Below are 20,803 nucleotides of genomic sequence, written 5' to 3' on the forward strand. Positions count from 1 at the left end.
TTTCAGAATTTTTACACTTTAATTTTCAAATATCCAAACAACTCATAATTCCAGTTTTCTCCCTCTGATGTTCACACTGGTTTTCCTTGAAATGTCAGGGCTATTTCCAGGAGCTCTTTACCCAGTTTTTCCTGCTTTCCTCCCAAAGTGAACTCTGCAGACAGCTCCCTGAAGGTCACACAGATCCGGCGATGCTCAATGTGCTTGCGGTAAATTGCGTGTTTCCACTTATAGCGTGCATCTCCATACAGCACAATCAGGGATCTCCTAGGTAAGAGAATGTCTACAGTAACTTCTTTGTATGGAATAAGTCTTGTGGGAGATGAGTGGTCAATATCCCAGCTGTCCAAATTTTCACATGCTGATGTGGGAGAAAGGTTGTTTGATTTATGGTTCTGAGAAGCTTGAGGTGAGGCAGAGTGATTTGATGCCCCACTTCCCTGACTGTGAGTGGCAAATAACTGGAGACTCTCTTCTGAATCACAGGACATGGACAACACAGTTTTTGAGAGCACGTTTAAACTAACCAGTCGCTCCCCCCAAAGCCACCAGTCATCAAAGTGTGGGTCAATGGCAGAACCTCTTTCAGGTAGATAGTCCAGGTTACATTGCTCAACAGGAAAGAAATCCTCTAGCATAGAATGAGCTTTCATTCGCTGCACAATCTCCTGGCTAAAACTGGGCAAGCCAATGAAACCACCAGCTTTCAGCTTCTTTTTCTTAAAGTTCACTTTGGGCCCATAGTCCTGTTGAAAAGGAAAACCAGATGATGTTAAATAAAAATCTTGGGCATGCTTTTCTAGGGAGGCACTACCCTCTGGACAAACTGAGAAGCCCTGGGTCTCTTGGGTTCTATTCCCATCTTTACCAGTAACTTACTGGTGCAAGTCAAATTCTGATAATATGACCCCATGAAAGTCATATAATCTTGTATTCGGTTTTCCTGTTTATGGACACTGATGTGGTATGAGGTTGTATTTGAATGTGCACTATCAAGTATGATTCATTATAACAATCACAAATGCACTCTTGAGAGAACATAAGAACGGCCATACTGGGTCAGACCAAAGGTCCATCTAGCCCAGTATCCTGTCTTCCGACAGTGGCCAGTGCTAGGTGCCCCAGAGGAAATGACCAGAACAGGGAATCATTAAGTGATCCATCCCCTGTCGCCCATTCCCTGCTTCTGGCAAACAGAGGCTAGGGACACCACCCCTGCCCATCCTGGCTAATTTCAAATACAATTATGTTTTTGTTATTTCAGAAAGAATCAATTTAATGAAAACATTAAACCTAAAGCATGATTTTTATTAACTGAAGAAATAATCTCCTTCCCCAGAGGGAGTTAGAAATAAGCATATTTCTGGAATCGGACCTGCTTCCTTCGGCCAGACTGCGATAGTTTCCAGTCATCTTGATCCATCAGCTGAACCATCTCAGATTCCTCGTCTTGATTTATAAACTCCTCCAGCAAGAATACTCCTGGAAATGGAAATGCCCAGCCAGCAAACTCTGAGCATTCATTTCCTACAGCTAAACCTGCTGCTGGACAGTAAGTGAAGTTACCCTTTTCCTGCGGAAATAAAAAAGGACACAGCACAATAAGACACTGCCATGATGTCTGTTGTTATAGCATTGCAACCGGTAATGTACGCATAAGACTGCGGTAGAGTTAACCAGTTATACTGTTTGTCTTCATGAAAAATTTTATAGTTGCATCTTTGCAATGCAGGTTAATAAGTGCTGTCTTTCTTTAATAGTGACATCTATAGTACAAGACATCACTGGAGGAAAAATAACAAGCTGTGCATTCTTAAAACACACCGTATATTTGAGGGATTATTGCCTCTCTCCCATCCCTCAGTGCTCCAGGTTGCAACCAATTTCACTGGGGCAAAGAGTGCTGGATTCCCTACAAAACCAGAGGCACCTCTACCAATGCTGCTGGTTCAAGGAACAGAATCCTATGCTTTAAAAATGGATCCACTGTCCAGTGCACTAGCCACTGGGCTGCCCTAATAACTATTTTGTATGTCTTTTCTGCCTCTAGGTGAGATGTAAGCAACTGACTCCTGGGTGTGGGTTGGTCAACCGGGGTGCTCCAATTGTATGACTAACAAGTCTTTTTCGATCCATTTGACACAGGCCTAAACAGGAAGTGATCCAGATCAGGCTTGATGGTGCCCCCTCTGTTGAAGCAACATGGACTGCTCTGGCTAGAGGAGATGCCCTCTGAAGCTCCTTAGCATCACTCCTAATCAGGTAGAGATCAATGTCATGCTCCCCAGGCCTGGGTGTTGCCTGAAGCTATCTCCAATACCATCACCCTATGCCCTGGAAATGCCAAGGGCAGGGGCTGTTCTTGTGCGGTTTCCTCTACGGGTAGGAGCAGAGGAGGGCAGGGGACTGGAAGCTGCTGATTTAACAGATACTCCCCCACGCACCCCTTAGCCTCTCCCTCTAAGGAAGGGGGGGAATGCAAAACCCTTCCAGGTAGGGGGAGGCAGACAACAGACCCCTCTGCTGCTCTCTGTTCCCCTGGGGCAGCAAGGGGGCAAGAGGCCTTGGGCTCCACGAGGCTGCAAGAAGGCAATCTCTGGGCCTGTCCACACGGTGGGGTGACCAGACAGCAAGTGTGAAGTGTGTGTGTGTGTGTGTGGGGGGGGGCACTAGGAGTCTATATAAGATAATCCCCAAATATATAAAATGGGGACATCTGGTCACCCTACTACACCGCCTCTAAACCCCCCACCCCACTACCCCCCCACTACCCCCCCATTCTGCACTTGCCCCTTCCATTGTCTCCCCACCAGCGCCCCTCTGTCCCCCCCGCTGCCCCCTCCCGGCCCCTCCCCCCGCTACCTGCGGGGGCGGAGCGGCCAGCGCGGGCCCCTCGCAGAGCAGGCAGGAGCGGATCCCCTTGCAGCCGCAGGCGGGCCCCGCGCCCCCGCCGCCGCCGCCGCCTCCCCGCGCCTCCATCCCGCGGGGCAGGCCCCGCCCGGCCCCGGATCGCCGCCCGCCGGGCTCTGCGCTCCCGGCTCCGCAGCGGCGGCAGGGCCCAGCGCGGCCCGCGCGCGGCCCCGGCGGCAGGTGAGCGAGTGGCGGGGCGGGGGGAGGGGACCCGCGGCGGGGGGAGGGACACCAGGGCTCCCCGGCCCGGCTCCGGCAGGCCCAGAGCCGCTCCGTCCGCCCCTACGCGGAACTCGCTTTCCCAGCAGTCTCCGGGACCGCCGGCCAAGCTAGCGGACCACGCTCGGCCGCGGGGGGTGCTGGGAGTTGTAGTCCTCCCCCATTTCCGGCCTTAGCCGCCGCTCGGCGCCTGGGGCCAGGGCCCGGCTCTGCCCAACTCCAGCTCGGGCAGGGCCGGCCTGGGACACGGGGGCTCCCTCCCCCCAACATCGCAGGCCTGGCCCGGAGCCAGGGCCGGCCTGGCACACGGGGGTGGGGGGTTGACCCCTATCCCCACCCCCAACACGCAGGCAGGGTTGGCATGAGACATTGGGGGGGTTGACCCCATCCCAACATCGCAGGCCTGGCCCGGAGCCAGGGCCGGCCTGGCACACGGGGGTGGGGGGTTGACCCCCATCCCCACCCCCAACACACAGGCAGGGTTGGCATGAGACATTGGGGGGGTTGACCCCATCCCAACATCGCAGGCCTGGCCCGGAGCCAGGGCCGCCCGGGGACACGGGGGCTCTCCCCCTTCCCGTCCCCCCCACATCGCAGGTAGGGCTGTGAGCCTGGGCTGGCCTAGAACATGGGGTTTTTGGCAGCCCTCCATGCTTCGGGCAGGGCTCTGAGTCAGGACTGAGCTGGTACATGGGGACGTGCCCATGGAGGCTCTGCACCCCCAGACCCACCCGGGAACTGGACTGGACCAGAACACAACACAGTCACAGCCGTGTTAACACATAATGTGGTGACGTGCCCCGCTCTGCAACTGGAGCAGATCACAGCGATCTGGACTCAGCGGTCCGTCTCAGAACACGGCACCGTAACTGGACCAGAACGTGCCGATTCAGACACGGCCTTATGGCCCAGAACATGGCAATGCCACATCTCGCTGGAGCTGGACCAGGACACAGCAACATGACAAAACACAGCAATGTAATCCTGAGTTGGAACTGACCTGGGCAGGGTGACCGGGTCACAGCCACATGACCCATAACATAACAGCACAATCCCACGCTGGAACTGGGCCAGACCAGACCACGGCGACCCGGTCACAGCTGCGTGACATGGCAACACAACCCTATGCCAGAACTGGATTGAAACGGTGGCTCAGCCACAACCACATGAACCTTAACATGGCAACGCAATCCGGATCCAGACCTGGATTGGAACATAGCCATACAACCCATAGCACGGCAACGCAACCCTGTGCTAGAACTGAACCGGAACACCCCAACTTGGTCACAGCAACATGATCAACAACATGGCAACACAAACCTTGTTGGAACTGGACCAGAACGCAGTTACATGGTCACAGCCATGCAACCCATAACATGGCAACACAGCCACTCAGACGTGGCCTGTAACATACTAACGCAATACAGCCCTGAGCCAGAACCAGACCAGAACACAGCAACAGTCATGGCCAGGCAGCCATGTAACGTGGCAAAGCAACCCTAAGCCAAAACCGGACCAGAACACCATGACATGGTCATAGCCACATGGCCCATAATGTGGCTACACAGCCTTGAGCCAGAATATGGCAATGTGGACACGGCGATACTGTGATAGTGTAGTGACCTAATCCATAACGGTGATGTGTTGCTGAGCCAGGACTGGAGGAGAATTTGGTGATGCAGCCCTTATCGCTGTTCTGATCCAGAAGCAACTTGGAACACAGCGATGCAGTCCATTACACAGTGACACAGCTCTGATGCAGAACTGGCCTAGAACATGGTGATTTGAGTCATGACATAGTGTTGGCACCTTTGAGCCAGAATAGGCCAAGGATGTGTCCCTGCGTGGGTGCTAGTCCAGAACGTGGCTGTGTGAAACGTGGCTGTGACGTGGCCTGTAATGTGATGGCAAAGTCTGTAATACAGTCACTATAATCTGCTCTGTAACTCAGTGGTGACAGAGCCCCTATATGTGAGATGGTCCATGGTATGGCCCTAGTGTCACCCATAATGTGGCCCATGACGGTGTGACACAGCTGTGTCTGAGACATCAGCAGAGTTTCTAACATGGTGACATGGCTCATAACTCAGCTGTGCCTGCACTGATTTTAGCTCGTAACTGTTTGGACTCTTATAATTGACGTGGGGGTTTATGGGAGGCTTGAATATATCAGTATGTAGGGGTCTGATCCTGGAACTCAACTCCCACTGACTGCCCTGGGAGATGAAGGGGGTTCTGCAGCTTGCTGGATCAGGCCATAAATGGTCACTGATGAAATTGTCAGGTTTAATGCTTTTATTTCTTGGATAAAATGGGAAAATTATTATTTGAAATGAGAGTCTCCCTGCTGTTGAGCCTGCAAAGCCTTTATTTAAACAAAAGAAACAATGCAACGGTGTTGGTCCCAAACAGACCTTACAGCTGACTGTAGCAAGTCTTCTTTAGCAAGACAAGTGACTGCTCAGGGCCCACATACTCTTATCAACTTGCAGCCTAATCTCTGTTCCAACAATGGGACTAGAAGGCAGGTCATGATCATGGCCTAATAGCTTTTTTTGTACTCCTTTTAGGACTAGGGCTGGAAAGAAAGCTAAACCAAGGCCCAGTATCCCCAACAGCAGTTCCATAAGGCTGTTCTGGCACTGGGCATAGTATTTTTAAATAACAGAATATGTGTCATTTCCCCTTTCCACAGCAATGTGTTTCCTAATAACCTACAATATTGCTATTAACATTTCTTTCCCCTGTGAGAAATCAGTGCCCATCAAAGGTGATGGACATTATCATTTGTACCTTCTCTCCCTTTGAATAGGGGAATCAGCTAGTTAGTCCAGGTTTGCAAAATTTTAGGAATTCAGGAATTGCCAGACTGGATCCAGCTAGTGGTCTCTGTAGTCCAGTATCTTATCCAGTGGGCAGTAACACTTGCGTCAGAGGAAGAAACCTTGCAGTAGGCAGGTATTGTTTATTATTTGCATTGCGGTAGCGTCTAAGAGTCCTAGTCATGGACTGGGCCCTTTTGTGCTAGGTGCTGTACAAACACAGAACTAAAATGTGGTCCCTGTACCAAACAGCTTACAATCTAGGGTACAACTCGCCTGTAATGAGTGACTTCTTTTAATGGGTGAGTAAAATATCACTAGTGTTTTTATTATCATTATTGCAGTCAGGGCAGGTGAAGTGGAAATTGGTTGTTTTGCAAGGCTGGGTTACTAATATCACCCAGTGATGCCAGCTTTATCAACGGGGTAGTTGCACCATAACTTTTTTTTCTTTCTGGGACACAGTTTTAAAGGATTCCCCCTAATTCCAGTTTCTTTCACCAGGAAGGTTCCAAGAAGACAGTCTACGGCTGACGGCTTTGTGCTTCCAGGAAAGGGGCGGAAATTAAAAATGTCAAAAGTTACTACAGAGCTTCTTTTGGAAAGAGCGGTTCCAAGATCTACTAGGCTACGAAAGATTGAGACTTTGAAGTAAGTGCAAACCAGACTCTCGTCAAATTCCAGTTGAATCCAACCTGGGCTATACCCCCCTTTTTTTCCTTCTTTAAATAGTGTTATTGGAATATAAAATAACTAGGGCTGTCAAGCGATTAAAAAAAATTAATCATGATTAATCGCACTGTTAATAATAGCATACCATTTATTTAAATATTTTTGGATGTTTTCTACATTTTCAAGTACATTGATTTCAATTACAAAACAGAATACAAAGGGTACAGTGCTCACTTTATATTTATTGTTTATTACAAGTATTTGCACTGTAAAAAAACAAAAAAAATTAGTATTTTTCAATTCACCTAATACTAGTACTTTAGTGCTGTCTCTTTATCATGAAAATTGAACTTGCAAATTTAGAATTATGTACAGAAAATAACTGCATTCAAAAATAAAACAATGTAAAACTTTAGAGCCTGCAAGTCCACTCAGTCTTATTTCTTGTTCAGCCAATCACTCAGACAAACAAGTTTGTTTACATTTGCAGGAGATAATGCTGCCCGCTTCTTGTTTACAATGCCACTTGAAAATGAGAACAGGCGTTCTCATGGCACTGTTGTAGCCAGCGTTGCAAGATATTTACGTGCCAGATGCACTAAAGATTAATAAGACCCTTCATGTTTCAACCACCATTCCAGCGGACGTATGTCCATGCTGATGACAGGTTCTGATCAATAACAATCCAAAGCAGTGCGGACCAACTCATGTTCATTTTCATCATCTGAGTCAGATGCCACCAGCAGAAGGTTGATTTTCTTTTTTGTTGGTTCAGGCTCTGTAGTTTGCTCATTGGAGTGTTGCTCTTTTAAGACTTTTGAAAGCCTGCTCCACACCTCGTCCCTCTCAGAGTTTGGAAGGCGCTTCAGATTCTTAAACCTTGGGTCGAGCGCTGTAGCTATTTTTCAAAATCTCACGTTGGTACCTTCTTTGCTTTTTGTCAAATCTGCAGTGAAAATGTTCTTAAAATGAACAACATGTGCTGGATCATCATCCAAGACGGCTATAACATGAAATATACAGCAGAATCTGTGTAAATCAGAGCAGGGAACATAAAACTCTCCCCCAAGGAGTTCAGTCACAAACTTAATTAATGCATTATTCTTTTAACAAGCGCCATCAGCATGGAAACATGTCTTCTGGAATGGTTGCTGAAGCATGAAGGCGCATACGAATGTTTAGCATATCTGGCACGTAAATAGTTTACAATGCCGGCTACAAAAGTGCCGTGCAAATTCCTGTTCTCACTTTCTGGTGACATTGTAAATAAGAAGAGGGCAGCATTATCTCCTGTAAATGTAAACAAATTTGTTTGTCTTAGCGATTGCCTGAACAAGAAGTAGGACTGAGTGGACTTGTAGGCTCTGAAGTTTTACATTGTTTTGTTTTTGAGTGAAGTTATGTAACAAAAAAGGTCTACATTTGTAAGTTGCACTTTCACGTCACAGAGATTGCACTACAGTACTTGTATGAGGTGAATTGAAAAAGACTATTTCTTTTATCTTTCACAGTAGAAATATTTGTAATCAAGAATAATATATGCTTTGATTTCAGTTACGATGTAGAAAAAGATCCAAAATATTTAATAAACTTCAATTGGTATTCTATTGTTTAACTGTGCAATTAATCACAATTAATATGTTTGAGTTAATCACGTGAGCTAACTGTGATTAATTGACAGCCCTAGAAATAACACACATATGTTATAAAATATGGAATACTTGATAGTGTGATAGGTACCAGGGCTTTACCAGCACTGTAGGGTTGAAAAGGCAAGAATAAGATAGTCATATTATCTGCAGTTGCAAGATCTTTGCCACCATATCAATTCTGCATATGCCATGTATTTTACTGGAGAACTGTTTAAGGAGGGCTGACTTCTGATCTCCTTACATTAAATAGCACTTTCCTCCATTGTCTTTTATGGGAACCACTCAAGGAGTAAGGTGCTACTTGCTGTGAGTAAGGGGATCAGAATCTGGACTGTAATGTAAAGGTTTAACCAGACCAGTCTGACCTCAATTCTCATGATATGTCAGGTGGTAAAGGTCCTCTGTCCCCTTAGAAAGAGAATTTCCCATTTCTCCAATGGGATGAATCACCTGGTTGTTTTTTTTTTAGGACCAATTGGTCACAACTTCCTTAAACTTCTGTTTGTTCTAGGGCTTGTAGGTGGAATTCCACATTGGAATCCTTTTACAGCATGCTTTTATTTATTTGTTTGCTTTATTTTATTTTATTTATTGAAAGTAAAACATCATTTATTTTTCTGAAAGTTAGTCAGTTGTTTGAAAACTGCTCAGGGGCTGATCCCAGGCAAGATGATTTAGTGGTTAGAGAGGGAAGTGCTTTGAGGTGCATTAATTATATAGTGTATCCTGTGCGTCTGGCCGTCATGTATGTGATGTAAATGGATACAAGAGAGACAGTCTGATGAGAAAATAACTCGGCTATGTTATTTCGCTTTTGGAAATAGTGTTCCGGAAGTCAAGTGTGGACTCTGAAAGATGTGAACTCAAAGAATTCAGCAACAGAGATGCATCAAAATGGCTAGTTATAATTGTTATCACAATAGGATAGGGAATAGTTTTCATAGGAACAATAACTTGTTTTGTAGTGAGCCACTGACTGCATGGCCTGGCAATTAAGATACAGTCATTCCACTGTTTATTTTCAGTGAATTGGGAGTGTCACAAATGGCTGTGTTTTCTCAGTAAGTAACAGGTGCAGGTTTTGCCTGTAGGTGTTAGCAATGGTTACTGTTCACCCACCACACTTGTGGTTACGCTTAACAGCTCTCTCCTTGCCGCCTTCAGATTTGTGCTTGAAACATGCAGCACTACATTCAAAAGTTAATGTAGGGTCAGCGAGATTTACTCAGCAAGTTTTGCCTGAGTGAGAAGTGCAGCAGAATGAAACTTGATGTCCATTAAAAGTCAGATGTGTCCACCTTTGTCCTTACCTTTGGGGAACCGGAGACAGCATGTTTTGTTTTTGTTTTTGTTTCAGCTTATCCAAGCTGCAGTTAAAGACCGGAGACTTGGACCCACGGTTGTTTTCCCGTCTGAGACATCTGCAAAATCTTGATCTCTCTGATAATCTGTTGGACAAACTACCTGCTAATCTAAGCCTGCCAGACCTGCGTGTCCTAAACTGCAGTAACAACCAACTGGAAGATGTGACTGTCCTGAAGCAGTTCCCGCTGCTGGAGGAGCTAAACTATGAAAACAATGTCTACCTGACAGTGAGTGATATGCTTTCCATCCTTATGTGATCAGCAGTTTATTGACTGGAACGTAAATAATAATAGTACCTTATGTAGCACTCTTGAACAGTAGATCTCAAAGTGCTTTACAAAGGAGGTCCAGTAGCATTATCTCTATCGTACAGACGAGGAAACTGATGCACACAGAGGGCACAGGGTCACCCAGCATGCCAGTGGCAGAGCCAGGTCTCCCGTGTCCCAGACCAGTGCTCTAGTCATTAGGCCAGCTACAGGAAACTTCCCACCTAGGGCTGCTTGTTCAGGGTGCTCTAACATCACTGCTCTATGCAACGCTTTGAAGATGGAAAGCGCATTGGAAGTGCTAGGTGTGAAAGGGATCTTGGAGACCACAAAAGCCCTTTTGCTACTTTGTACTCCACATAACACTGCAGACTTGCTACAGCTGTGGGAGAGCAAGGGAGGTCATCAACAGAAGAGTTAACTGAGTTCTACATACCGAAGCAAATTCTGCCAGCTATCCTACCTGCACAACTCTCTGGTGTAGCTACTGGCAGAGATTTTAGTCCTGGTGATGTATGAACAGGAAGGAGCCCGACTTGACTTTCAGACCCCAGGTTAAGTTTTCAGGGCTGGCAATCAGGAAAAAACTTGTACTTGTAAATGGAGTATATTTGATCGGGAAGTCTTGTATGGTGCTAAATTATTTTAAGTGCCCATTGTGGAATAAATGTATTCAATTCCCTCCTAGTGGATTTGTAATTTAAAAACAAACTGATTATTTGTTCAAGGAAATATCATACACGTGTTACCATAACTCAAACTTCTATCTGTTTTCTAGACCAATGATGACTATAAGGTCATGTTTCTTTTACAAAATCTTCGGCTACTCAATGGCAAGGATGTAACCAAATTAGCTAATCATGTGAGAGTTGTCAACAGCCGAGAGCTGACCAACAAGGTAAGATGTGTAATGTTTCCACATGCATGCCTAAGAAATAGCTTAGACTTACAGTAGAACCTCAGAGTTACAAGTGTCTCGGGAATGTAGGTTGTTCGTAACTCTCAACAAAATGTTTTAGTTCTTTCAAAAGTTTACAACTGAACATTGACTTAATATTGGTTTGAAACTTAACTATGCAGAAGACAATTCTGCTTTTAACCATCTTAATTTAAATGAAACAAGCACTTTGTCAAATCTTTTTTTTTTTTAACTTTCCCTTTATTGTTTTAGTATTTTACATTTAACACAGTACTGTATTTGCTTTTTTGGGGGTTTCTGCTGCTGCCTGATTGCATACTTACGGTTACAAATGAGATGTGTGGTTGACTGGTCAGTTCGTAACTCAGAGGCTCTACAGTAGATACAATGCAATAATGAGGTTAACATCTCAGACCCTGTCGTCCACTTTGCCATTGAAACTATGCTGGCAGCAGGCGTGTTTAAATACGATAGCACAGTTTCATCTGGAGTGTGAACAGTCCTTGTAAATACTTCAGAGTCCTCTTCACTGGCCTCCTGTTCTTTGAAACCAATTCATGATTGCTCTCCTAGTTTTCGTTAATCTCCTTATACTCACTCCACCCAGCCTTTGTGACCATCCACTGCCCCCAGTTTAAACCAGCATGCTCAGCACTACAAGACATGGCCCCTGATGCTGGGATTCTCAGCAACACCTGTATAGCAGCTCTGCTGGTGTATAAGGGCTGCAAACCTGACAGATCTTCCCACCTGGAATTCCCCTTTGTGCAGGGGGGATTTGATAGCCCTACATTAGATACCCTTGCAGCCCGTAGTAAATGGGATTGGCTGAGATGTGTGTCAGGGGCCTTCAGCTTTTCTGGGCTTACTGCAACAACCCGTAAGTATGTGGTTCTCAGTCTTTCCAGACTAATGTACCCCTTTCAGTAGTGTGATTGGTCTTGTGTCACCTCACTTAAAAACTATTTGCTTACACAATCAGACCTAAAAATACAAGTGTCCCATGAGTAAAGATACTATGTAAATATATAATTTATTTGCAGATGCTTCCAGGGTGCCTCTTTTTAACACATAACGTGTTCTTTAAAGTTAAAACACAAATGCAAAATGTGTTAACAAATCCTCCTCCCCTTCCCAAATGAGCTGAGATCCTATACAAGCACCTGATCACGTAAATTTCAAACAGAACAGTGTCTGGGCCTGGGGGTTGGCCATTTCTGGAGCAGTTTGAGTAGGGAGCCTTCTGATTTCCATGAAGCATCCAGTTCAGTGAACCAGATCTCTCTGCCTAGGTCACAGCTCACTGGGAGAGGCACTTCCGAAGCCAACTCCCTGAGAAGTATTCAGCCGAGCATGTGATGTTCATCAGGAAAAAGTTTCTGAAGTCTGCACAAACCCACGTCATATATGGACCCAGCTCCCTCGGTGAATTTACCCGATGGAGGGTAAGTGTCTGAGCTTTCTGAGCTGCCTGACGCCAGGATTCGGCAGCTTTGTTTTGTGGACCCATAAGGTTAAACTGCTCTAAAGATTTCCGGTAAGGGGGGCTCCTGCAAATGACAGTATCAGTCTTTGGTTTTCTTTGCTAATTAGCTGTGGCTGTTATACAAGAGCCAGCAATAAATTCCATTCCGGATGGAGTGATGGTCTTTACTGTCTTTGTTTTCTACTCACCAGTAGTTAAGGTACTCATAGTAATTAAGTATTAGAAATACGGTAGTCCTTGCAAGTGGCAAATGATTTTAATGGCAACCACTGTGTAGTCACTGCTCATTTTGCACAGCTCCCATTAAAGCTAATGGCAGCTGTGTGCATTATCGCCGGAGGAAAATATACCCTTTTGTTTGAGTATTTTATCTGCATGTGCCCTGGACTTCCGTCTGTTCTTTGTCTAGCTTTATTGCTTTTGCATTCCTTCCTCAGATGACCCCATTGGCATCAGTAACAGAGTGGGGTGCCTGGTCCACGTGGCACAGACATACCCAGTAAAACAAAACCAGTATAGGCAGAAGTCCTATGTGGAGGTTAAGATTGCAATCAAACAGGCTTGTATTTCACCATATGTTGCAGAACTCTGCTGTGCTGATGCAGAAAAATTCACCCTAATCTCTCATTTCTGCCTGCGCACTTTGATCTCCCAGGTCACCAGTAGCTGTCACTTGCCATTCACGGTATCCAGGGGCTCCACTTGGTCAATGAGTTGAATTGTTGCTTCGATGCACTGGTCTTTGGCTAATAACTGGTTTCAATTGGCTATCTTTTCATTGTGTCACCAGTATTTCTTCCGGGCTCACTGTATTGCCAAGCACCTGCTCCTTTCTCTGACTCTGAAAAGAGCTGTCTTTGACCCTGGTTGCTAGCAGCCTCAGCAGAGAGGCCATACACTGAATGAGGCTAAATTCCAACCTCCTAGCAGTGGTCCCTCCAGATCAGGAATGAGGCACAGGAGGGTGGCAGCATGGTGCATCTTGCACTGCTGCTTCCCATCCTGGACAAATTCTGTGACTAAAGAGAGGGCTTGAGTCTCCCCGCCTGTCAGCCCAGGGTCCTTCCACCAGCTAGTAAGTGCACACAAAATATCTAACGGAAGCAAAAACATCCTCCCCTATTACAAAGTGTAGTTGCATAGTTGAGTCAGGATGTTCTTGTTCTTTGTCCTCCATTAAGTGATGCCTTTTAAAAATGTCCTTGCAATGCTAGGTGAAAATGATTGCGGAGGAGTTGCTGGCATCCATGCAGGGACAGGAAGAGAACACACATCCTGAAACACAAGAAAGGATGGAGGATGATGATGAGGAGACGACAGAAAACCCCAGAGAGGTGGGAGACGATGATATTGCGCAGGTAAGGATTCTCCAGGGGATTCTTCTAGATCAGACCTTCTTGGTTTTTTAAAAAGAATACTGCATTAAAGAGTAGGGTCCATGCACAACTGCTTCCAGTTAGGTTTTACACATTGCATTGAGGTCAGCGTTATGATCTTGCTCTAGCAAACCTGCATGGAAGTAGCATCCTCTACTAAGGATTCCCCAGCCAGGAGATCTTAGCAGATCCAGTTGTAACTTCATCAGGAAAGTAAAGACAGCTCATTCCATCTAAGTTTTTACTTTCATCCAGAAGGATCTTAAAGTCCTCTACAAAATTAATGCTGCTGCTGTTAATTATTTGTATTCGGGTAGTGCCTTAAAGGCTCCAGCCTGAGATCAAGGCCCCTTCGGGATTGGTGATGTATATGTATATAGTGAGAGACTGTCCATGCTCCGAAGAGCTTACAACCTAAACAAAGGGGGAATAGAGGCACAGCAGGTCAGTGGCAGAAACAGGAGTAGAATCCAGGTCTCCTGGCTGCCTCTCCGTGAATACAGGGATTGCTTCACCCACCACTGAAATGCAGCCACCTCTGGGATGATATGCAGCAGCTGCATGCTGGCTTTCAGAAATCCTAATTGAAATCCTAATTGAAACTGTGAGGTCAGGGGTTGGTTTTGTTAACTTTTTTTTTAATTGCTTTTCTTACAAATTCAACAATACTCATCAGTTGCATACAGAACTTACCTTTCTGTAACTCAGGCAGCGCCTCTTCTTAAAAAACCTTGCAAGTAGTCTCACCTTCATCTGGTGCCAGCTTTAAGCTTTCCCAGGAATGTGAAGGCAGGGTTAGTATCCTAAATCACAAGACTCTGACTTTCATAGGAGAGCCAGAATATTGGCTGGATAATGTCCTGCTTGTTCCACTGTTCTTTGGGGAAAAGATATTTTTAATGAATTTAACTAAGGTGGCACATGCCCAAGATGTTGGGGTTGTTTTGGGGCTGCCCCATCACTGCACTTGGCTTCTTTGACTTGGCGTTAAGCTCTGTAGGCACAATTCTCCTGTTCCTTATCTTCGTGTGAATCCAAAGTGACTCCCTTGGAGTCAGCAGAGTGACACAGGTGAAGCAAGTGAGAGGAGAATCAGGCCCTTTCTGTATGCTGTTCGTTGGTCATCTGTAGCTCGCTGGCCTGTACGAGCTGTTCAGATGTGGATCTGTCTGATTTAGGAGCCCAGTCTCTATGGGCATTTAAGGGAATCAGTTTTGGGGTAAAGACTTTCTCTGAATTACAAGCTGTCTGCATGCTGGCTGGGGAAGGAAACAACCCAGTACATTGCCAGTGTGTCTTGTAGGTCACATTAATCCACAGCAAGAGAAGAGGGAATCACTCAATAGCGGGATCTGCGAGCAAAAGGCCACGGTCCCAGTATAACACTGATGAGGAAGTAGTGCTTAGTCCCAGAAAGTCCAGCCATTCACAGGATGACCCAACTCCTGATAGACCAAGAGCATCGAACCAACAGGCAAAGGTGGCCGAAGAGACTCACAGGAACGGAGAACAGCCTCCGAAAGGACAAAGCCACAGAAGATCTAGCCAGTTGACGGAGGAGCAGAAAAGCCAGGATCAGGACAAAAGGGTTCTGACCATAACCCCTGTCAAGAACCTGGAAGACAAGGTACATTGATCATTCTCCTTTGGGGTTGGTTTTTGGCCTCTTGGGCATACAGAGAGGATCCACATTCAGATAGGGGGATGGGAAGGTTCTGCTCTTTCAAGGCATCTTAACAACTCACGCAGCTTTCCCTGGTGCACAGTTGAGCGTATGTATTCGGGGGTGGGGATTGCCTTTCTCTGGAGCATGAGGGTTTGGCCACAGCTGGAGATGGGACACTGGATGGGGTGGCCCAACGCTCTGAAGTGGTACAGAAAATCCTCTTTCCTAGATGCTTGGCTGCTGTGCCTTGCTCACATGCTCAGAGTCAAACTGATCACCAGATTTGGGGCTGGGAAGGGATTTTCCCCCTGGTCAGATTGCAAGGGGGGTTGCAATTTTAACCCTCATTTAAATTGGCAGGCAGGAAACCTTGATTTAAATCATCTGTTGTAACTGTGTTTTGCATTTGTACTTTTTAGCTATTTTAGCCTGTTCAGGGGTGTGAATTTCTTTAAAATTTGGCAGCAAATACTAATTTTTGTATTTAAATTATTTTAATAGAGTATAATAAGTTGAGGCCTTAACATAGATTGTCAATTTCAAATTTAATTTTAAAGAAGTTTATTTAAAAAAAAAATCTGGATTGCATTTAAATTTTAAAAAATCTTTTTTTTTTTTTTTTTTAATAATTGATTTTTATCTACCCTGCCAGATGGGCACGGAGCTTGGTTTTTTCACCTTCCTCTGCAGCATGGTGCTGGGATCATTTGGGTATATCCCACTTAATCAGTTGAACTGCTTTGGTTTAACTCAAGTTATTGGGCTCAATATGGGGTAAAATGTAATGGTCTGTGTTATAGCCGTGGTCAGACTAGATGATCTGCTGGTCCCTTCTGGCCTTAAACTCTATGAATCTGTGACACTGATTCATTCCAGATTTGGGATCAGTGTATGTGCTCGGCTCCCAGGCATGTGGAGGAAAGGCAGCAAGGGGGAAGAAATCCCAGTGCCAGCTGTGTAAAGTCACCAGCTTGTTGGAATTTCTTTTTCTAAAGTTACCGTAGAGTTGGTGGATTTGTCACGTAAATGAGCGAAAAGCATTTTGTGAGGCAGAGCCTTGCTTGAAGAATGCTAAATGGTTTTTGGATAGTTCGTGTACAGAGGACACTGCCCACTGCTTCGTGTTACTTCAGTCTCCCCTTGCACTGAAGCACCAGCAAGCAGCTGCAGCGAGCTGTGCTGGCTTAGCTGAACAAGGGAGGACTCTCTCACTATGGGGTGTTCTGATGCAACCCCTCTTCCTGGTGTAGGAAGCCTCCCTGGGAGGAAGGAGGCAAAGCTGGATTGTGTCTGTGCCCCACTGATCCCTGCCTAGCAGAGCAACCCCTTGGTGCCATAAACATCTGGAAATAAATTAAAGCAGCCCTGAAACTGCTCTAACATACAGCAGGAACTGGCCCATTTCTCAGCCAGTCCCAGGATCAGGGGAGCATAATTGTGGCATAAAGTCACCTTTCCGCCCAACTTGGATATAGTGCAACATCGGAGCCCTTGTCTTCAAAACCCTAATAGACTATAGCCAGGCTACCTAAGGGAATGCCTTGCTGCCTGGAACACTTCATGTCCAGACACTGTTAAGGATTTGGAAAGTAGAGAAGCCCGGTGAGAAAGAGGGTTAGCACTGGGTCGGAGGCCATGGGACACCCCACAGGAGGGGGATAGAATGCAGCCTCTAGTCTGATCCTCTTCAGAATCTGGTGCAGACCTCCCAAAGGTTGAGATGCTGACTAGGTGTATAACACACCAGTACAAGCAGCTGAGACCTATGTATGAAAGAGCCGATCCCTTTTATAGAAAGTATTCTGCCCTTTTTTTTACACTGTATTTCAACTCCTAGCTGCAGTTACTAGGGCTATGTAAACACCTAAGATCCATCTGCCTCTTGATCTAGTCACTGGTGTCCTGTTTAAACAAGCCCTTGGAGTAGAAGGCTTCTGATCTTCTATTCCTGTTACCCGCTCATGTTTTCTAACTGCAAGGTTTATTGCAGGAAGTTATCAGTTTGGAGCCATTGCACTTTCTTCAGTGTCACAGTAAAGGCAACAGCCGGGAGGATTTTAAAACGCAGCTCTGGTCCTGTGCCTTCGAGCCGCCATTGGATTCTGGGACGAGGAAAGGTGAGTTTGTTCGAAGGCACCTGGAGAGCACTTTGCAGTTGGCCAGCTTCACAGAATGGCTCCACAAACCCTTTGGCGAAGGGTCTGGTGGGTATGATGCCCAACTGACTCATGTGTTAGACCCCTCCACTTTCAAGCAGTAGTTTCCACTGCTACCTACTTATATTTTTGACTATAAAATAAATGAGGATTCTTTTCTAGTTTGTGTGTGTGAATTTTGCGTCAAGTTAACCTCCCTAGAGATGCCAGGCCACAGGATAGTTCCAGTACCGCACAGACAGTGGGAGCCTGGGGTAACAGAGAGGTGATTATGATTAGTATAATCAGCAGAGATCTAACTACAAGCCCCGGCATTTCTTACCAGTTCTTTTCATCTTTCAGACCCTGTAGTGAGCACCTCCAGAACTATGGCCACCTGTGGAGGGGAATCTGTTTGTCTTATCGACTGCGAGACTGGAATAGTGCTGAAAAAGTATAAAGTGCCTGCGGAGGTAGGAGCGTGAGTACAGTGTTAAAACAGCCTGTTAGAAGGGTGGACAGGAGAGAGATCTCTAGATCATCACTTGTTAGGTTCACTCCCTCTGGAGCATCTGGCATTGGCCACTGTCGGCAGACAGGATACTGGACTGGATGGACCTTTGGTTTGGGTTCTTATGTTGTGACAGGTTTTAAAATGATGGGTACAGATGGAAAATGTCATTTGAGGATCCGGAAAATAATAATACGGGCTAAAACTTAGCGACTCCACTTGTAGGCTGCTGAATCTGCTTCACAGCGTAGAAGGATCCATGCCCTGCTTTTGCAGTTTGTTTCTTCCCTTTAAGTTTGGTCTGACATGTATGGCCCCTGATTGAATATTTATGTCATTTCAAAATGCGGCTTCTCACTAGTTCCCTAGATTGCTATCTAATCTGTGACCTCACAGCCATCTTCCTGTGTTAGTTTCACAAATTCTCACCTCTCTCTGTCCTAGGAGTTCTTCACCGTTGCATGGACAACTCTGACCATGGTAACTAATGACGGTCGGAAAAAAAAACATAATATCCTGGCCGCAGCCGGAAGAAGAGGAATTGTAAAGCTGATTCATGTATCGGCTGATTTCTGCTACGGAGAGATAAAGGCTCACAAAAAGCCCATTGCTACAGCCTGCTTCAGCCCAACCTGTGAGACACACCTCTTTAGTAAGTCTCCAGTTCTGGATTTCTCTAGTAGCGGGGAAAAGGCCTTGCTTCCAAATAAAGAAGCATTTTGTGGTCATTAGTGTTGGAGCAGGTATTGGTAGGTAGGAATTGATGTGGAGGAGTGTTGAAACGCACATGGAGCACATGTACCTCACTGAGGTGTGTGGTACAAGTTTCCCCTCAGTGTCTAGCCACAGAGGATATGAGTTGTCATAAAAATAAAGGGAAGGGTAACCACCTTTCCGGATACAGTGCTATAAAATCCCTTCTGGCCAGAGGCAAAACCCTTTCACCTGTAAAGGGTTAAGAAGCTAAGATAACCTCGCTGGCACCTGACCAAAATGACCAATGAGGAGACAAGAAACTTTCAAATCGGGAGCCGGGGGGGGCGGCGGCGGCAGCAAAGGGTCTGTCTGTCTATGTGATGCTTTTGCCAGGAACAGATCAGGAATGCAGTCTCAGAAGTTCTGTTAGTTAGTAAGTAATCTAGCTAGAAATACGTTAGATTTCCTTTTGTTTAATGGCTGGTAAATAAGCTGTGCTGGATGGAATGTATATTCCTGTTTTTGTGTCTTTTTGTAACTTAAGGTTTTGCCTAGAGGGATTCTCTATGTTTTGAATCTGATTACCCTGTAAGGTATTTACCATCCTGATTTTACAGAGGTGATTCTTTTACCTTTTCTTTAATTCTTCTGAATTAAAGAAGCTGATAGATTTTTCATTGTTCTTAAGATCCAAGGGTTTGGGTCTGTGTTCACCTGTACAAATTGGTGAGGATTTTTATCAAGCCTTCCCCAGGAAAGGGGGTGTAGGGTTTGGGGGGATATTTTGGGGGAAAACGTCTCCAAGTGGGCTCTTTGCCTGTTCTTTGTTTAACACGCTTGGTGGTGGCAGCATAGGGTTCAAGGACAAGGCAAAGTTTGTACCTTGGGGAATTTTTTAAGCTGGTAAGAATAAGCTTAGGGGGTCTTTCATGCAGGTCTCCACATCTGTACTCTAGAGTTCAGCGTGGGGAAGGAACCTTGACATGAGTTGTTACAGCCTTCAGCTATAGAGCCTTGAGACTTTCGCTCCAGTGGTAGCAGCTCTGGCTTTTGGCTCTAGAGGTCCACAGTGTCTTGCCCGTGAGGCCGGCCATCACACAGAGACCACATAAAACCCCAACCATTTCCATGCCAAGGAGTAAGGAGAGTCAGACCAGGGGGTCTTGTGCATCTTGTGGGTCAGAAGTTGTGACTCAGTCCCCATGTCAAATGAGTGCGCTTACCCTGGGCTGCTTGATTTCTTCAGATCAATGACGTTTGTGCCTTTACTTGTTAAATAAATTTAGCGACCTCTGATTTTACTCACTCTTACAAATGACTTTATTCAGGGTCAGATCCTGACATCGAGGAGAGTTTTGCCTGGGTAGAGAGAGTGGTGCTCAGTGAGCAGCCAGTAATAACCATTGGGTTACAAGTTACCGTTGTATTGTTTGTCCAGTAATGAATCCTAGAATATCAGGGTTGGAAGGGACCTCGGGAGGTCATCTAGTCCCACCCCCTACTCAAAGCAGGATCAATCACCACCTAAATCAACCCTTCTTTTTTTCGCATTCCATACCTTCTGTCAGTGCCACGTGAATCATGAAGGCCTAAACTTTCAGAAGCATCCGCTAACATTGGAATCCTCCAGTTCTGGGTGCCCAACTTCTGGAAGCATCCAAAACTAATGGACATGTCTCAAAAGTACGCTCAAGAATTTAAAAACAAGAGCCTAGCCAGCTCAGTAGATAGCTGAGAATGATAATCAGATAGGGTACCTGAGGGGGACTTTCACCTGGAGAATTGTTCTGAGTTGGACCATAGGGACATGGAATGGAGGAAGGGCCATTTTAGTTTGTAGAGTTGTGGGGGGTTTTTTGCAGGGGTTAACAGTAGTTCCCTAAAGGACTGTCTGGTGGCCAGGTAGTGGCAGTTTGAGGGCAGTCATTTGGCTGGGGTCTGAGTTATTTTCTGAATAATCTATTGGAAATGTACCACGTAGCTCTCAGTGCCAAAGAAGATTTTAAAATCTTTTGTACTTGGTGCCTAGCGTCCACAGTGGGAGGTTCTATAACGATTAATAACCTATGTGGAATGAACTGGTGGGTCACAATCCATTGGGACAA

The 20,803-nt window shown here is 45.8% G+C and overlaps 2 protein-coding genes across 4 annotated transcripts in view; one reads left to right on the plus strand and one right to left on the minus strand.

Moving 5' to 3' along the window:
* Positions 1-2,997, minus strand: ALKBH4 (alkB homolog 4, lysine demethylase). The gene is made up of 3 exons (XM_048824459.2): positions 2,863-2,997; positions 1,376-1,573; positions 1-746 (listed from the first exon to the last, which is right to left on the minus strand). Exons 1-3 carry the CDS (start codon positions 2,977-2,979, stop codon positions 72-74), a joined length of 990 nt encoding a protein of 329 aa, XP_048680416.2. The 5' UTR covers positions 2,980-2,997; the 3' UTR covers positions 1-71.
* Positions 1,416-20,803, plus strand: part of LRWD1 (leucine rich repeats and WD repeat domain containing 1) — a 24,463-nt gene continuing 5,075 nt past the window's right edge. The window contains exons 1-11 of one of the 3 annotated variants that reach the window (XM_048824458.2): positions 1,416-1,552; positions 2,146-2,262; positions 6,456-6,602; positions 9,633-9,867; positions 10,688-10,807; positions 12,121-12,273; positions 13,529-13,672; positions 14,994-15,317; positions 17,347-17,473; positions 17,855-17,964; positions 18,447-18,654. In XM_048824458.2, the coding sequence (XP_048680415.1) occupies positions 6,523-6,602; positions 9,633-9,867; positions 10,688-10,807; positions 12,121-12,273; positions 13,529-13,672; positions 14,994-15,317; positions 17,347-17,473; positions 17,855-17,964; positions 18,447-18,654 (1,501 nt within the window). In that variant the 5' untranslated portion in view covers positions 1,416-1,552; positions 2,146-2,262; positions 6,456-6,522. Of the gene's footprint in view, positions 1,553-2,145; positions 2,263-3,006; positions 3,091-4,870; positions 4,909-6,455; positions 6,603-9,632; positions 9,868-10,687; positions 10,808-12,120; positions 12,274-13,528; positions 13,673-14,993; positions 15,318-17,346; positions 17,474-17,854; positions 17,965-18,446; positions 18,655-20,803 lie in introns of those variants that run through there. The other 2 variants (XM_048824457.2, XM_048824456.2) reach the window with 2 other exon arrangements.

The sequence above is a fragment of the Caretta caretta genome, chromosome 17 (genome assembly GCF_965140235.1).
Source record: "Caretta caretta isolate rCarCar2 chromosome 17, rCarCar1.hap1, whole genome shotgun sequence".
Classification (NCBI taxonomy): domain Eukaryota; kingdom Metazoa; phylum Chordata; order Testudines; family Cheloniidae; genus Caretta; species Caretta caretta.

Bases quoted from the DNA above. Each gene is read 5' to 3' on its own strand.
- ALKBH4 (XM_048824459.2), bottom strand. From the start codon at position 2,979: ATGGAGGCGCGGGGAGGCGGCGGCGGCGGCGGGGGCGCGGGGCCCGCC. The intron at 1,574-2,862 runs GTAGCGGGGGGA...TTATTTCCGCAG, and splicing joins TGGCCGCTCCGCCCCCGCAG to GAAAAGGGTAACTTCACTTA. The intron at 747-1,375 runs GTCCGATTCCAG...CCTTTTCAACAG, and splicing joins AGTCTGGCCGAAGGAAGCAG to GACTATGGGCCCAAAGTGAA.